At 39.8% G+C, this 17,860-nt stretch overlaps 1 protein-coding gene across 3 annotated transcripts in view; it reads right to left on the bottom strand.

Moving 5' to 3' along the window:
- Positions 1-17,013, bottom strand: part of TDRD7 (tudor domain containing 7) — a 73,372-nt gene extending 56,359 nt beyond the window's left edge. The window contains exons 1-3 of one of the 3 annotated variants that reach the window (XM_044265296.1): positions 16,916-17,013; positions 2,728-2,940; positions 282-423 (exon numbers count right to left, since the gene is read on the bottom strand). In XM_044265296.1, coding sequence (XP_044121231.1) covers positions 282-423; positions 2,728-2,934 — 349 coding nt within the window. In that variant the 5' untranslated portion in view covers positions 2,935-2,940; positions 16,916-17,013. Of the gene's footprint in view, positions 1-281; positions 424-2,727; positions 2,941-16,915 lie in introns of those variants that run through there. The other 2 variants (XM_044265298.1, XM_044265297.1) reach the window with 2 other exon arrangements.
- Positions 17,014-17,860: the final 847 nt, after the last annotated feature.

Here is a 17,860-nt window from a genome sequence, read left to right on the forward strand (position 1 = left end):
TAAGTAACTTAAAAGAATAAAACGATACTTTGCCATAATAAGCTTAATTAAAATCTACTCTTGAGTTAGTTCACGCTGTGTGGTAACTTAGTAGGTCATGCCCATCATCTGGTGATGGAACTCAATTTCAAATGGAAATATCAGCTTTAGGATTTCCCCCTTGACATGTGAATGTTAACAAATATAGGTGTTTATCATGAATACAAGCAATGCTTCCGTAATTCCCGATGATAATGTATTCATAGACAGGCTTAAAATTTCAGCATATGAGAAGAACGTACCTTCTAGAAAAAATGGCATGGTTTTCTTTACTCTCATCTGACAGTTAACTTGCCGCCCAGTTTTCCTTTTAGAACTCCTCTGACGGGCCACAAGCTGAGCAATTCTCGCAGTTTCTGTGCAGGCCATGGCATAGCAGGTAATCTGTTCATGAGCGGCAAGGGGAAAGGAGAAATATTTCTCAGATTCACTGGTGCCTAGAGGCTCATTTTTGAAAGTGGATCTTAGTGAGTTTACACATACCAAATCAGACTATATGCAAATGTTTAAGTCTCTCTCCTTGAAACTGTGAGAGCAAAATTACATATTCTACAAGAGAAACCAAGAATAGTCCAGCATATTGAATAATCCCTCCTCAAATTGAAAATTGTACTTATTCCTTAAATAGCTACTCATTAAGCATCTACAATGTGCTAGGTACTATGGGATTAACAAATGAACCAGAAGAAACCTGTGTCACACATAGTATCTCATATAATCCTTGAGATATATTTTATTCCCATTTATATATGGGTAAGGGAGGCTCAGGAAAGTTAAGTAAACTTCCTGTCACACAGCTAGGCTATCTCTCTGAATGCAAAGCATGGACTCATAACTGCTACTGGTATTACCTCTCAAAGACCACCCAACCCTAATCTTGTCACTGAAGTAGATTAACCAGGTGACTTGGGATAAATCAGTTTACCTCCCGCATCTTAGTATTCTCAGCTGTAAAGCGGGAGTGGGCTTAGATTTGGGGTTTTCAAGCTGCTCTATGGCAGCTCCAGGGCCTCACAATGGCAGAGGGGTGGTGAGGGCAAGACAGGCCAAGAAGAGGCCCTGGACACTGTGGCACCTGCTTAAAACACGGCAGTTCAGCTTTTAACTTTTGAAAAAACTGGTGTGACATACAGGAGATTGTTCGTTTTTTTTTGTTTTTTTTCTGAAGTATGTAGGTCTCTAAAGCCCCACCTAGTGTTAAAAAGCCTCTGATTCTAAGTTGAGAGCAGGAACAGGAAAGCAATGAGGCTTTATATAAGCCAAGATATACTCCTATTCTTTGGCCCAGTATTTCTATTAATGAAAATATATTACAAGAAATGACTGAAGAAAAATGTACATACCCAAATACGCACAATAGGGGTTATTTTAATAATCAAAACTTGGAACCATTAAAAATGTTCATAATAGGAGAGCAGGGTTCAGTGAATTATAGCATAGTAGCCATATGAGGCATTATTAACTTAGTAACTCATGCACACATTTAGTCATTCACACATTCAAACATATATTTACTAAGCACCAACTATTAGAGGTAAAAAAAACAATCATTCATCCTCAAGAAACTTACAAAGGAAAAAGACACAAAGAGACTAAATAAAAAACATTGTGTCAAGTGCTATCTTGGGTATATTACAAAGTGCCAAGTAGACAGAGGGGAGGGCTTAGCACTCTCTGGCAGAATCAGGGATGTTGAAACAAGTTTTATTATTACTATAATAGTTAACTAATTTATACATCCTCCTTATAAAAATTACTACAGGTCAGGTGAGCCTTCCCTTTGATCACTCTCTCAATCCTAGTCACCTTTTCCCTCCTCCACCGCCTTCCCTATGCCACCAAACAGAACAACTATTACAAGTTTTGGGGAGAAATAGCCCAGATTTGTTGTATCTATCTACATACGCAGAAGTATACCCAGAAGAATGTGCTGTTTGGGGAGGTGGGTGATTTTTGTCTTTTGGACAATGGTTGTCTGTATCTTTCACACTGTGTATTGGGCAGATACAAAGAGGTGGAACTGTTGGGTCACAGGGTATGTGCAATAAAACATTTCATTACTACCCCAAATTGTTATGTTATACATAAAATGTTCCTCTGGAGAAACTAAAAAACTAAATCATATGAGCGTAATGGTGTGAAGGACAGAACAGCCTAGAGAACAAAGGGATTCAAGACAAGGAGAATGGTGGGATTAGCCCTGTAATAATCAAAGTGCTGAATACTCTGCTAGGGATTGAACTAGGGTCCAGATAATAGGAACAGATAGGAAGGAGGTCAAACCATGAGAATTTAAAGGTATTTATTAGCTTTGGTAACCGGGAGGTCATTACCACCTGGGCTGAAACAGTTGTAGCAAGTTCGTAATGCATGCAGTGTGAGACCCGGCAGTTAGGTCTCCAGTAGCCTTATTTTGCTTGAATGCTGAAGACTGGGTAAACTTTAACTTTAAAATGTTTGATTTAACATGAATAGGGTCTACTTTTACAATGAAAAGAATTTGAGGGATCAAGTAAAAGACCTAAGAAGTCTAGGCTGTGCTTCGGATGCTGTCCTAACACTACCAACTTCAAACCACTTAGCTAGTGCTTTTCCACTTTCACTTCTAGCCTAGTTAGGAGATCAGAAGTGCCAGGTAGGTAATCAAGATTGGTTTGACTCTTGTGACATGCACAATTACCTTCTTACCTCTCCAGATCTACTAGTCTCTATCCTCACAACTGCTGGCACACTTCTCAGATAGGCTTCTAGTGTAGGGTAACCTAACTGCTTAAAGGGGATCCAGTCTCCAGTCAAGGATCTGTACTCTCCTTGGAGCCGGGGTAATGCTATTCCGTTCTTATGAGACTGTAGGACAGCTCGTAGCATTTTTGAAACCAGATCTGCTTCCAGCATCTTCACCTATAAGAACACAATAGAAGGTTACTATAATAGGATTCATTAGTTTGTGGATTCAAATAGATTTTCAGAGTGTACATGTGTTAGGTTATCCCACCAACTATTACTGATTACTTTCTGTGCTATTACAGTAGAGAAATAACCGCTATGGTGGAGAAAAGCACAGAATATTATGAGAACACAGGGAAGTCAGAGGGCAAAAAGACTAGTCTGTAGAGCGAAGACAACCAGGAATTTTTCCCAGATAAGGAGAGGCCTGAATGGAATTCTGAAGGACATGAAGGAATTAGCCAGGCAAGGAGGAAAAGGATGTGTGGGGTCAGGATGGGGAGAGGTATCAGCCTCTAAAGGGAACAGGAAGTTCAAAAGGCACAGAGGTCAGAGAGAAGTACATGGTTGATACTGAGGAATTCCAGGCAGTTACGTGGCTGAACATGATTGAACAAAGACTCTAAAATTATAAGCTGAGGACTGAAAGATGGGGGTAGGAGAGGTAGAAAGAGGCAGACCCAGATGAGACTCCTATATTAATTTAACATGTGCATTTCAGCAAATATAATGTGGAGACTTGGGAATATTTTTAAAAGGGGAATAAAGTGTTAAGTTCTGCACTTTAGAAAAGGTAACTACTCAGTAGTGGAGAAGATAAATGCAAAGGAGAAAAACTAATGAGCTGTAAAGATACTTGGAAATGTGGAGGACTTGATAACAGGGCCCTGCAAATAAACAAAAAATCAATTTGAGAGGTAATTAGGAGGTAGAAGCAACAGAAATTGATTAACTGGTTTGGACAATGAGGGAAGTTCCCAAGCTTCTAGCTTAGAAACACGGTGGGTAGTAATGACCCACACTGGATGAGGTAGAACAGGTTTGTAAGAAAGGAAGAGAATGAATCCCTTTGGGACATATGGAGACCGGGGTCCTCGTAGGTCAGCCACATAGATATATTCACTAGGAATTCAGGTTAGAGATCTGAAGTGGGTTTAGAGTTGTTGGCCTTCAAAATATATGTGGTATTTGGTATCCAGGGAGTAAAAATTAAGGTTAAGGATGGACCTCTATGGAAGGCTGTCATTAAAACATGGGCAACGAAAGAAGAACCTATAAAAGGCTGAAAAAAAGTGACCAGAGAGATATAAGTAGAAAAGGCAGAGCTGGTGTCATATAAACAAAAAGAGGAAAGAATTAGAAAGTGTCATACCTAGCAAAGAGGTCAAGCAAGAGAAAAAAAGAATTTTGGTACCTAGGAAATCTGTGGGGACCCTGGCTAAGGATTTTCATTGGTCATTAATTGGCATTTTTCAAGATTAACCACTCATACTCTCTTTGGACTAATAGGAAATGGAATGGTGATACAACAACAGAATGACGTTCAGGAAGCCAAGAAAAGTGGACTTAGCAAGGCAAGCCATGGAAAACTTGTTAAAAAATTCTTCCTTCAACAGTGCTACACAACAGAACTTTCTGTGCTGATGGAAATATTTTGTATCTGTGCTGTCCAATACATATGGTGACTGAGCACTTGAAGTGTGGCCAGCACGGCTGAGGAAATGAATTTTTAATTTAACTGGAATTAAATGTGTCTAGTGGGTACTATATTAGACAGTACAGAATTCTTGACAGTCTTATTCTTTCTCTGGTTTAGATAACAAAAAGGAGGAATAGCATACAATGCTAGCAATTCCCTCATTTGTCCATTTTGGAAAGGAGATAAGATAGCAGCTTATTTGTGAGTGCTCTTAATGACAAATATACTCAAGTGACAGCAAGGTTTACATGGCAAATAACCTAAATACTCATTACATACTTCCCTTTGCGAAACATTAGCTCTCTTCAAACTGTCACCACCAGCACCAACATTTAGTTAATACTGTGTGTATATACACAATGTGTAGTAGGCTACTCTTTGAAAGGGGAATGTGATAAAGACATATATTATAAACCTTATGGCAACAACTAAAAAATTTTTAAAGAAGCATAATTAATAAGCCAGTAGTAAAGATAAAACAGAATAAAAAATTCAGTTAAAAAACAATGAGATGTACACCTTAAGCTATATAACACCATATGTTAAGTACATTGGAATTTTTTTAAAAAAGCAATTAAAAGTAAAAAAAAAGAATTGGGCAAAAAAGTGGGGGTTGGGGGTGGAGCCAGAAACAACAACTGCCACAAAGAACAGGTAGCACAAATAGAAAACATCTGGCAAAATGTTAGATTTAAAGCTGGCCACAGCAAAAATTACATCAAATGTAAACATTGAAAATATCTCAATAAAAATTTAGGATTGATGGAGTGGATATAAAAGACTTACCAATACACTATATATGAGAAGTTATTTTAAATAGATATACAACATAGGTTCAAAGTAAAAAGACAGAAAAAGATATGCCATATTAATTAATACCAGAACAAGGAATATCACTTAGGATAAGGACAGACATTACATAATTAAGGAGTTAATTCATCAGGAAGCTATTACAATCCTAAACGTGAGTGCACCAAATATCAGTGCTTCGAAACACACGAAGCAGAAACTAATGGAGGAGTAAGAATATCTTCACAATTATTTGGAAAATTCAAAACTTCTTTCTCAGTAATGTAGAACCAGTAAACAAAAACCACTAAAGATATAGAAGAGCTGATTAACAACATCAATCAAACTGACCTGATATTTATAAAAGACTCTACTCCAATAATAGCAGAATATACATTCTTTTCAAAGACAGAATACACTCTGGGACTTAAGGCAATCCTTGACCAATTTAGAAAAACTGAAATTATACAGAGTATCCTGTGACCAGAAAAAAACTAAATTAGGTATCAATAACAGAAAGATAGGTGGACAATCACTTTGTATTTGCAAACTTAATGACATGCTTCTTAAAAAAAACCAAGGGTCAGAAAGGAAGCCTCCTTCAAAACAAAAACATCAGAAAATATTTTTAAATAAATGAAAACACAATGTTCAAAAATTTGCTGGATGGCATTAAAACAATATTTTAAGGGAATTCTGCAGCATTATATGCTTTTGTTAGGAGAGAAGAAAGATCCCAATTCAGTGATCTAATATACTACCTTGAAAAAAGAGCAAATTATACTAAAAGTAAAAGGAAGAAAGTAATAAAAATGAGAGCAAAATCAGTACTGAACTGATGAAACACATCAGTAATGAAATAGAAAAGAAAGTTAAATAAAAAATAATGAAACCAAAACTACTTTTTAAAAAACATCAATAAAACTGATAAACTTCCAGATAGACTAATAAAGAAAAAAAGAGAGAAGATGCGAATTATTATTAATGGGATTAAAGAACAGGCCATCAATACAGGTCTTACAGACATTAAAAAGCAAATGTCTCTAAACTTATAAACTTATGCCAATAAATTTTGTCAATTAGATAAAATAAATAATTTTAATGAATAAATTCATTAAAAGACACAAATTCCAAAGCTTATTCAAGAAGATATAAATAATCTTAATATCCCTATATCTATTAAGGAAGTTGAATTTGTAGTTAAAAACCTTCACACAAGGAAAACTCAAACCCAGATGGTTTGTCAATTCTACTGAAAATTTCAAGAAAAAAATACTACCACTTTACACAAACTCTTCCAAAAAACATAAGGGAAAGGAATACTTCTAAACTCATTTTATAAGGCCAGCATTATGCTGATACTGAAACCAGAAAAAGGCATTTTAAGAAAAGCCCAAACCAACTTCCTTCATTAACATAATTACAAAAATTCCTAACAAAATATTAACAAACCAAATCCATCAATATGTAAGAAGGATAACACATCATGATCAACTATATGGTTTACTCTGGAAACAAAAGACTGGCCCAACATTCGTAAATCAACCAATGCAACTGCCTGTATCAACACACTAAAGGAGAAAAACCACATAGTAAAATAATAGGTGAGGAAAAGACATCTAACCAAGTTCAAAATCATTTATGATAAAAACTCTCAGAAAATAAGAAGGGGACTGCCTCAACCTGATAAAGAACATCTGTGAAAAATCCACAGCTAACATAATACGTAACAAGAAAAGAACGAATGCTTTCTCCCTAAGATTGGCAACAGGGCAAAAATGTTCACTCTCTTCATTACTATTCACTACCACACTGGAGATCCTAGCCAGTGCAAAAAGACCGATTTCCAAATTTACTTAAAAGTATATTAATCAATGTAATGTAGGTATTGTCAAAAGGACAGTCATCAATGGAACTGAATACATAACCCAGATATAGACCAACACATATAGAGTCAACTGATTTTCCTTTTTCTTTTCTTATTTTTTTTAAAGTTTCCAATCAGTATTTTTTTTTTTTACTGTGTTATGTTAGTCAACTGATTTTCAACAAAGTTACCAAAAGAAATTCAATGGACAAAGTTCAATGAAGAGTTCTGGAACACTATTTATCCATATCCAAAAAATGAACCTTAAACTATATTCAAAATTAAACTAAAATAAAAACCCAGACCACTTAGGTCCTACTTGAAAAAACTAAAACTGTAAAATGTTTAGAAAAAAACAAAGGCATAAATCTTTGCAATCCTGGGTTTAGCAAAGATTTTTTATTTTTAGAATACAGAAGAAAAAATTGACAAATTGGATTTCATCAAAATTTTAAATTTATGCTCTTTTAAATATAAATTTCTGTTGAGAAAATGAAAAGACAAGCCATGGACTGAAGGATATATTTTCATAAAACTCCTGGTAAAGGACAGGTAACCAGTGTATGTAAACAACTCTCAAAACTCAATAAGAAAACAAAGAGCCCATTTTAAAACATGCAAATTATTTGAACACATACTGAAGTTTACTAAAGTAGAGATGTAGATGGCCAAAAAACACATTCTTCATTAGGGAAGTGAAAATTAAATCCACAATGAGGCATCACTACCCATCTATTAGAATAAGTTAAACTTTTTAAAAAAACCAACAGTATAAAGTGTTGATAAGAATGCAGAGCAACTAGAATTCTCATACATGTCTGGTGGGCTTGCAGAACAATATTTTAAAAAGACATGGCTTGACAGTTTCTTATGAAGAAGCATGCTTTTATCATACAATCCAAAAAACTTATATGTCGGTCATTACCCAAGAGAAATAATGACATATATTCATATAAAAACCTGTACCTAAATATTTATAGTAGCTTTATTCATAATTACCACCCAATTAGAAACAATCCAAATGTCTATCAGCAGGTGAATGAATCAACTAGCGTTGCATATCCATGCAATTAAGTAGTACTCCGCAATTAAAAGGAACAAATTATTGATACATAGAACTGTATGGATGATTCTCACACTATGCTAAGTGGGAGAAGCCAGACACAAAAGACTAGATGCTGTATGATTCTATTTATGTAACATTTTGGAAAAGGCAAAACTATAGGCATAGAAATTAAATCAGAGGCTGCCAAGGGATGGGAGTATAGGGAGGGGACAGACTGCAAAGAAGGCACAGGGCAATTTTGGGAATGACAGAAATATTCTCTCTTGATCATAGAACTATAGGGGCACCTGGGTGTCTCAGTTGGTTAAGTGTCTGCCTTTAGCTCAGGTCATGATCCCGGCGTCCCGTGCATCGAGCTCCCTGCTCAGTGGAAAGCCTGCTTACCCTCTCCCACCCCTCTGCTTGTGTTCTTTCTCTCTCTGTGTCTCTGTCAAATAAATAAATACATAAAATCTTTTAAAAAATTTATAGAACTATAGACAAAAGAGGGGAACTTTTATTATATGTAAAGTATGTATCAATAAGTCTGAGAAAAAGTTCTTTCAAGTTGTGCCACTTTGCAGGCAGCTCTCACCCTCTCATACACATGCTGTCCTGGCTCCTGGCAGCCACTGATCTGCTTTCTGTCAGGATAGATCACTTTTTCCTGGTGTTCTTGAGTTTCATCCATGTTTCCACACTTAACAGCAAAAGCTTCTCATACTATGATAAGCAGTATTTCACTGTGTAGACATGCCACAATTCATGTATCCATCTGAATGTTGATAGACATTTGGGTTGCTTCCAATTTGGGGGTATTATAAATAAAGCTGCTTTGAATTATATAAATCTTTGGGTAGACAAGTTTTTCTTTCTCTTGTGAGAATCCAAGTTCTGGGATTTGGATTTTCTAAAAATTTAATATACGTAATAATTCTAGGAGGAAATTGTTCTCATTCTATAGATGAGAACGCCAAAGCTGAGGGAAGGTAAATAACCAAGATATGATAAGATGAATGGAAGCCACTCATAGGGATGGTTCAGATTCCAAGTCAGTGATACTGACAGGCACTCTAAAGGGTAAACAGAAAATTCATGGCAGCAAAAGATGACAGCTGTAGTGTCTCAGAACCTCCATTCCCTTGATGTCCAACTACACTTTCCTGAGTGTGTTGGGTAGCAGCTCAGAGAGGATGGTTTTGACACCTATATTTCAAGGTTGCCAGAAGTTAAATCTAACATGTAAATTCTGGCTTTTAAGTAGTAAACTTCCAATGTAAGAGAAAGACTTTGATTTGTAATGGTTCCTGGCTCAACAGTTAAAGATCACTGAACCTTCACAGCAGTTATTTCTTCAAATAGGAAAAACAATAATGGAGGCTGTCCAAGTTCTAATTTGTAGAGGAAAAGCCAAAGGATAGCCTAACCTCCCAGAGCCAAGCCTCCCCAACTTTTTTACCCCCACCTTTCCTGTCTTTCCTTCAAAACTCTGTCTCTCCCGCCTGTTCATCTAGAGCTCTTCTGAGTAAAGCTGGACTTTGCATCTCTGTATATCTGCAGATGGGTCCGGACTATGAATTATGCACACGTGACGTGTAGATATGATGCCAGGTGGTCAGCACACAGGTAGGAATACACCCACTTGCGTGCGAGCAGGGCACCTGGATCCATTTGGACCAGACTGTTTAGTACTGGCTCCTCCCTAGTCAGAAGCACTATAAACTCCTGCTGAGACTATCAGTAGGAAGGACCTATCCTTCACCTTGAGGAGGAGTTTCTACTGCCTCCTCCTCTTCTTTCTGGAAAGAGCATCTGTTCCATTACCACCTCCTCACCATGGTCTACTTTTCTCCAGCTACATTAGTGGGTGGGCAGCAATCACTAATTTGTGGGGTTAAAAAAAATTCTCATAGCATTCTACTCACTAATGGACATCCTGTGACTAAAACATAATAGAGCTCCAGTATGCTGCTGGCTGGAAAGGACAAGTCTAATCCCATCTTAGAAGCTAATCAGAGACTGGTTCTCTAGGCTGCCCTGTGTGAAAGCCTTCTACTCCTTCCACCCTTGGGAGAGCCACTTCAGACCACTTTCTCTCAAATGTCCCCTTTACCTTCCCAAGGTCTGCTCTGAAAGAACTGCTGGTAAGGATCTCCCAAACATTAACCATTTGGGGATGTTGCTAACTAGTAGTTGATATATTGATTTTGATTTGATTGTGGGGAGAGACGAGGGATTGTGGAAGGCTGTGCCCATGCCTCCTCTTGCTGGTGTCTCCAAGTTCAATATTACTATGCAAAGAGCACTTATTTTCCTGGGACAAATCCTTTCTCCTGGGGCTCTCACCTCCTTCTCTGTAAAATGAAGCAACTGTGTATTAGTGACTCTCAACTCCTTACCACCATCACCACGTGATACATGAAGACAGACAGGCTGACATTCACAATTCCCCCACTCCTGACTATCTTGTGGTGATCGCTTTAGTCCATGCCAACAGCATCTTTTGCCTGAATTGGGGCAACTGCCTCCTTGCTGGTCTCAGTTTCCACTTTGCTTCCTAGAATCTATTCTCCACACAGGGGCCACACAACTCACTGCCGCAGTTTCTTTGAGTATTTGCTCAAAGGTTACCTTCTCAACAAGGCCTTTCCTGGATACCCTATCCAAAATCCAAACTGTTATGCTGGCTGTCCAGTATTCCCTACATTCCTTCCCTACCTTATTTCCCTCCTTTGCACTTATTGCCACCCAGTAGTCCTTATTTAATTGTACCATCTGTTTCCTCAACTTGATTATGAGCTCTGTGAAAGCTGGAATTTGTGGGGGGTGGCTCAGTGGGTTAAAGCCTTTGCCTTCGGCTCAGGTCATGATCTCAGGGTCCAGGGATCGAGCCCCGCAACAGGGTCTCTGCTCAGCAAGGAGCCTGCCTCCCACCGCCACAGCCCCCACCTGCTGCTCTGCTTACTTGTGATCTCTGTCTGTGAAATAAATAAATAAAATCTTTTTTTAAAAAATCTAAAAAGCTGGAATTTGTGAGCCTTTGTTCACTACTGAATCCCTACAGCCCAGCCCACAATAAGAGCTCAATAAATATTGGATGAATGAGTGAGAAATCGTCCATCTATCTAATACTCCTTTCTACTTACTAAAACATAGCATAATGCATGGGAGCTATTAAAGGAATCATCTTAAATTTCTTTATTAAAAAACAACTTTCAAATTTTAACGATTTTCTTAACTGACTGAGACACCCAATTATGTCACCAGGCTGTGGTTGAGAATCATCAGGTAGATTATTTCACGGCCCTTTCACTCTGAGCCAGTGTTCTCAACAACCCAGTGTTCCTGTAAGAAGTTCACACATACCGATGAGCCAGAGGCACAGCCTGAATACCCAGTAAGTGTCTCACACTTGCATGTATTCCCTGGTTTTCAAACATTGTGCCTATACTGTTGGGATTCCCAGAGAAATTGATACTGAATTCACAACAACTTTTAGTAGCTATATTTTTTTGGAGGAAAAGGTGGTCCCTTGGACTATGAGACTGAAGATCTCAAAGCTGGTGAGAAGCAGTTAAGCACAGTGAAGCCTGGGTGGGAAAATGTGACTACACATCTTGTTCAGATGTAGGTGGTATTCTCATGCTTGTCAGTTTCTTCCAGTAGGATCCATGATTCCTACATTAGTAGTATTACTTTGGGCAGTGACTAAAAAGAAAGTTACAACTAAAATAATTTTTTAAGAACAATCATTATTGTCTAATCTATATTGCTTTAAATGCCTTAAATTTGAATTCCTTGATTGTCATGGCATTTTTTTGAAATTTTCTGAAGATGGCAATTACACTCAATAACTTTTATAAAAAGCATACAATACTCTCCTCTAGCTATAACAAATTAAGTTTATTATCTTGGATGTCATCCATTAGAAGCACAAGAGGAAGTTTATGGGAATTTCAACTCTGGGCCTCAATGGCAAAACTTTAGTCATGCTCCCCCCAAAAATTAAGTTTCGAAGTTTCTCCAAAGTAGCTCCCCAAATCTCTTAAGTTGCTGCTTTGACTTATCAACTCTCTTTCCCCTTTATTTCTACTCTCTGAAAGTGCTGTGACAAATATTAATTCTGAGTTTAAGAAAACTCAAGTTACTTTTATTTTGAGAATGTTACGCAAGTCCTGGTGACCATAAATTAGGCTAGGCTGGGAGAAATAGGCTGACTATCTCTGTTTTAGAACACAGCTTCTCAGGTTAAAATTCTTAAGGGTTTCCTTAATTTCCTTAAGAATTAAAGGTTTCCTTGAGAATTAAGAATATTCCTTAAGAATATTCTTATTCTGAAAACAATATAGGGTCTGCTTGAGCTGACTAAGAATCCTAAAGAGCAGAGTAAAGTAGAGGTGGGTCTGGGGAATTATTTAATCAGAGTACTTTTGATCTCAAAAACTAACCAAGGTCAGTTAGCAAAGACCTTAGGAAGGAAGAAAATGGCCACAATAGGTCACAACCAATTGCATTTGACTTTCACTTCCTTCATCTTGCTCTTTCTCCTCCTCCTTTCCTTGCCTCTCTTCTGAATGACAAGCATCAACAGTAGAGTTCTATGAGCTTGGAATTCAGTACTTACTTGCATTTCCTGGAAGTGTGGTGTGGATGGGAAACTACCTATGAATATATGTATTAAATGGCTAAAAGCACAATGATAAAAGCATTGGTATATCGGGGAAATGTTTAGTACAGCATTAAATTTGAAATACCAGAATTTTCCCAGATTTTCTTATTTGCCTCATTAACATACTTATGAACTGGGAAGCTTGGTAAGAAAGCGACTGGATCCCCTCCAAAATTTCTCACTTAATTAGTAGACAAAAAGTCACTTACTGCTTTGGCAAAGGCTCAGGGAGCAGAGATTCCATGCTAGACCACAAGCCCACAATGTTCCCACACCCTGCCCGGCTTAGGGAAGCAGCATAGAATGGTGGGCCCAACCTCAGAGTAGAGAGCTGAGAGAAGCATGGAAAGCTGGTGGGCACCTTCAGACCATCTCCTCCAAACCCTTCAGTTTAATAATGAGGAAACTGAGGCCCAGAGCAATTGTTCTAAGTCTCACATATTCTCACATATTTTTGTGGCCAGAATCACAAGAACCCAGGTCTTCTGGTTTCCAAACTTAGGGCTTCCTTTTAGACAGCTGCTCCAAATGTCTAGAAATGGCTTCTCTTAAGTAATTTGGAACTTGGGGGACACTGACTTCATGATCAGCCCTTAAAGTGGCATGAAATAGGGATCAGCCTTGTTCTGATTTAAGGGTATGGGCACCCAATCCCAAAAGAACCTCTAATTTTTGCAAATATTCAGTGTGGCGATTGACATTTCCTTTTATCCTTTCACTCTGTCCTTTTTCTTTTTATTACAAAATAAATCGTAGAGAACTCCAAAGTGCTAATAATGTACAAGAAGTGGAGCAAGGAGTAGGGGAAAGTAATAACCTTTAAGAAAGCAATATTTAAATAATTTAAATAGCCTAAAATAACTCTCATACTCAAAACTGTGTTTGGAAATTCGCAGCTTTTCTCCTTTCCTGAGAAAGTCTTATTCTGAAGAATGTGGTTTCAGTGTCCTCTAGATACAGCCTTTACCACTGACTGAGCCTCCCTGACTCAGTCATTTACATGTTATGTGCTTCCGAGAGCCCGAGATTCCTCACTACCCATTAGCCTAGCTGGTCCAGCTCTCACCTGTGTATGTTCTTCTCTAAGTTTCTCTTTTCTCACCTATTTCCAACTGTCCTGTTTGGCTCATCTTCCTCAATGTCATAAATCTGCATTTCAGAGTGGCACTAAACCCCAGAAAAAAATCTGAAAAATTATTAGGGTAAATTGAAATTACCGAGTAACCTCTCTTACCTTCTTCAGTCAGTTACACAATTTTTAGTACCTTCTTAGGGCAAATACTTGTGGTAACTGATTGCCCATTTACTTGAAGACACTATTTTAGCAACACACCAGGCCCTCAAAGTTCAGAATGTCTGTGCCAAAAAGATTTTAGATATCATCTAGTTTGTCCCAACCCCCTCATTTTACAAATCAATAAACTGAGCCCAAGTTTTGGTCTAAGACCCTTCCAGGATGATTTCTCATCTTGCAACAGTTTAACATGTCCTTTTTTCTTTCCTATTACAGTATAGTCTACTTGTGACCACCTGAAATACTCCTTTACCAAACCTTTTTAAAAAGAAAGAGTAAGTGACACCTTCAAGTGATGACATATTTCCATAGGGCATATTTAGGGAGCATTTCTATTTATTATTATTATTATTATTATTATTATTGTAATTTCAAGCTCTAAGCTGTACATGCATTACTAACTACATAGTACAAATAGTAAGTAAGGGGTTTCCATAAACCTACATATTAGAGAAAAAAAAACCTCTTGCAATAATAAAGTGTCTTAGTTAGGATTTGTGATCTTAATCCCAGTTTGCTACTAATTAGCTGTGACCCTTTGAGTGAGTCACTTCAGGTCACTTTTTTTCATATGGAAGATAGGAAGATGGACAAGAGCTGTGACTCTCAACTTTCCTTGGAGTCCTTCAAGTTCTGAAGTGGGAGCCAAAGATCTAATGTAAACCATAGTTTGGCTTCCTCCTGACAAAGCTGTACAGCTATAATAATGAGTTTGCTTTGGAGCCATTGGGCATTTTGTGCTGACCAGCAGCTCTAACTGGCATATATACACATTGAAGCTAAAAATCACAAAATCGATTACTTTTAGCTAGTTTGAATGACAAAATTTAAAAAAATACATTTGGCCCATTGGGGAAATAATAAAAAGAATGAAACATTCAAAAGCACAAAGACAGGAGTAGAGAGCAAAGAAAATAAGTTTTGCATAGAGAAAGAAAAACCAATTCACATAAATATGAAATTACATTTCACTCAAGTACCAAGGAACTTGGGTCCTTACTGTATTCATCTGCTGATTCTGAAAGTGCCCAGATGCAAAGCCCTCTGTCAAATCCCAGTTCTTGAAAACAGCACTTGATCAAACACAGAGTGGGCACTTAGAGTTGATTTACAAAGTATTTTCCTTTAAATTCATATTAAGTCTCCAACTAGATTACATTGCACAGAGAATTTAAAGAGCAGTCCTTCAAGAAGTTTACATCTCTTGGTACAAAACACAGTAAGTTCATTCAGCCACGTTCAACCAATACACTTAAAAGGGCATTAGCAGGGATTATGTTCCATCTCCAGTCTACAGTCTCCAGGGACTGAAATCCGAAGGCACTGCCAACTGCTGCCTCACAGTCTCACTGTGTTTAACCAGCAAAGAGGAAATCTGTGTGCCACCAAAGGGCCTAGGGCTGGGGCACAGGAGATGTGGATTCTAACGCAGCTGGCCCCGGGACCAACTACACTGCATCTAGCATGGTACTTTGCATGTAACTGATGCTCTGAAATGTCCATTAAGTGGAGATGGAAAAATCCCCACCACGGGCCAATTAATCTTATATTAGAGGACTCCAAGAAATTGAAATCCAATTACGTAACATACGGGAAATTTGGTGGAAAGAAAAGAGTTAACATTTTTTGACCATTATTATAAACCAAAGGATTTACAGCAGTTACCTCCCAAAAGCTGTGTGGACTTATGTTAAACATTTCCATTCGATACACAGAAAACCAGGCTCAAAGAAAGTAATTTATTCACCATCCACAATCAGTAAGAGGAGCAGCCCAGATTACCAACCCAGGTCCACAAAGCCCACACTATTTGCAGTATGCCACACCTACACATCCAGGCAGCCAAAGAGGAGTTAGAAATTTGGGTCTGAGTTTCATTTCTGTCATTAAGTTGCGGCATATCTCTAGGCAGAACACTTTGCTGCAATTTTTCCACCTGCACGATTGGGGCAGTGGGGGTTGACCCAGATCAGTAGTTTGTTTTCTTTTGCAGGGCAGTAATGAAAATCCTTTGGGGCCAGGACTTTTTCTAATACAGGTGTTAACCTTTCTTGCTCTCTAAAACTATTTGGGACTGGTTATACTTTGGTTATAACCGAAAATATATTATACCCCGCAAGCGGAACGTAGAAGAAAAGTTGGGCGGGCTCTAAGCCCCCTCCCAGTAACTTGAGGCTGAGCACCTGACCCTGTTGGATCTTGATCAAAGTTAAGAGACAACTCATTCATGGATTCGTGTTTCCTTCCCCGCTGTGTCCCAGCCTGGGTCTCACGGTTCGAGAGCCTTGTATAGTATTTGCGCCCCGCATTACCTGAGCGGCCTGCATGGGCCGGTCCGCAGAGAGGCCCCTGCCTTCGAGGGACTGAAAGCTCAGGGTGTAAAATACCGAGCTCAGGCAGCCGGGGGTTCCGATGTGCCCTGCTCCAGGCGGGCGGCTGTGGAACCACTTCCTGGTCAGCGCCTCCCGCCCCTCGTCCACACCCCCACTGCTACATTTCCCCGTTGCACTGAGCGCTCTGTCAGGCTCCCGGGCGGGGGGACGCCCAGCCTATCACCCAGCGGCCGGGGAACGGGTCCCATCAGAGATTTAAAAAAACACAACGCTCTGGAACTCCAACTCCCCCCCGCGGCATCCCCTGCGGCTGCTGCGAAGAGGCCCCAGGCCCGTTCTTGTCCCGCCCGGGCCACTGTCCCGCTAGTGACCCAGGTGCGCCGCGCCCGCCCGAAACCTAGTCCGACGTCGCTCAGCACCTGTCGCACCCGTAGCGGCAAGACCTGCGCTCACCTCGTCCCGGGGGCCCACGGCCCGTCTCCGCTCCTCTGGGCCCAGCTCTCGCCGCCGTCTCAGCCAGTGCCACAACCGCGGCCGCCGCCCACTTTCGGTTTCCCCGCACGGCCGGAGCCGCCGCCGCGGCTCGGGAATCACCTCAAGCCCCGGCCCCGCCCCACTCTGCCCCGCCCCGCTCCGCCCCGCCCCGAGGGCCCCCCGGCCTCGGCTCTGCGCACGCGCGGGCTCCCCGGCCGCGTCGGCCCACGCCGGCGTCCGCGCGTGGGAAGGAAAACCGACGCCTCCTAGCGGTTTCTGCGCGTGCCCACGCACGGGCCGTCGGCGGAAGACGACTGCGGAGCGGGCTCAGGCGCGCCTCCTCGTGGACAATGCAAGTACGGGCGGGCTGCGAGGGCCGGGGACCCAATGGGACCCAGCAGGACCTCGCCAGCACTTGTGCGCTTCTACAGCTGCCTTCATTCACTCCTCAGACATTTCATTCAACTCTTGCTCATTCTTTTATTCATTTGCGGGGACAGTTACTTTTAACTCTCCCAGACATCCACTTGGTCCACTCGTTTCCCTCAGGTTTTTTCACAAGCGTCATCTTTTCAAGGAGGGTGCCACTTTCGAAAGATGTCAGTCCCCGATATGTTCTCTCTCTTCACCTTTCTCTCTCTTAACACCTATCGAGCACACTGTATGTATTTTACTAATCTTTTTTGTTGTCTACTGTCCTCAAATTAAAGCTCTATGAGCACAGGAATATTTGTCATGCTCTACAGGCTATTCCCAGAGCCTAGAATTGTGCCTGGCACAGAAGGGTGATGTAAATTTTGTCAAAGTCATTCCTTTGTTCATTATAAAGTTATTGAACACCTAATATTCACTTATTTCTTCTGCACATTAATCCTACAAGATGTATTGAGCATATTGCTCTGTATTCCTTAAAGCAACATTGAA

The sequence above is a fragment of the Neovison vison genome, chromosome 9, assembly GCF_020171115.1.
Source record: "Neovison vison isolate M4711 chromosome 9, ASM_NN_V1, whole genome shotgun sequence".
Classification (NCBI taxonomy): Eukaryota; Metazoa; Chordata; class Mammalia; order Carnivora; family Mustelidae; genus Neogale; species Neogale vison.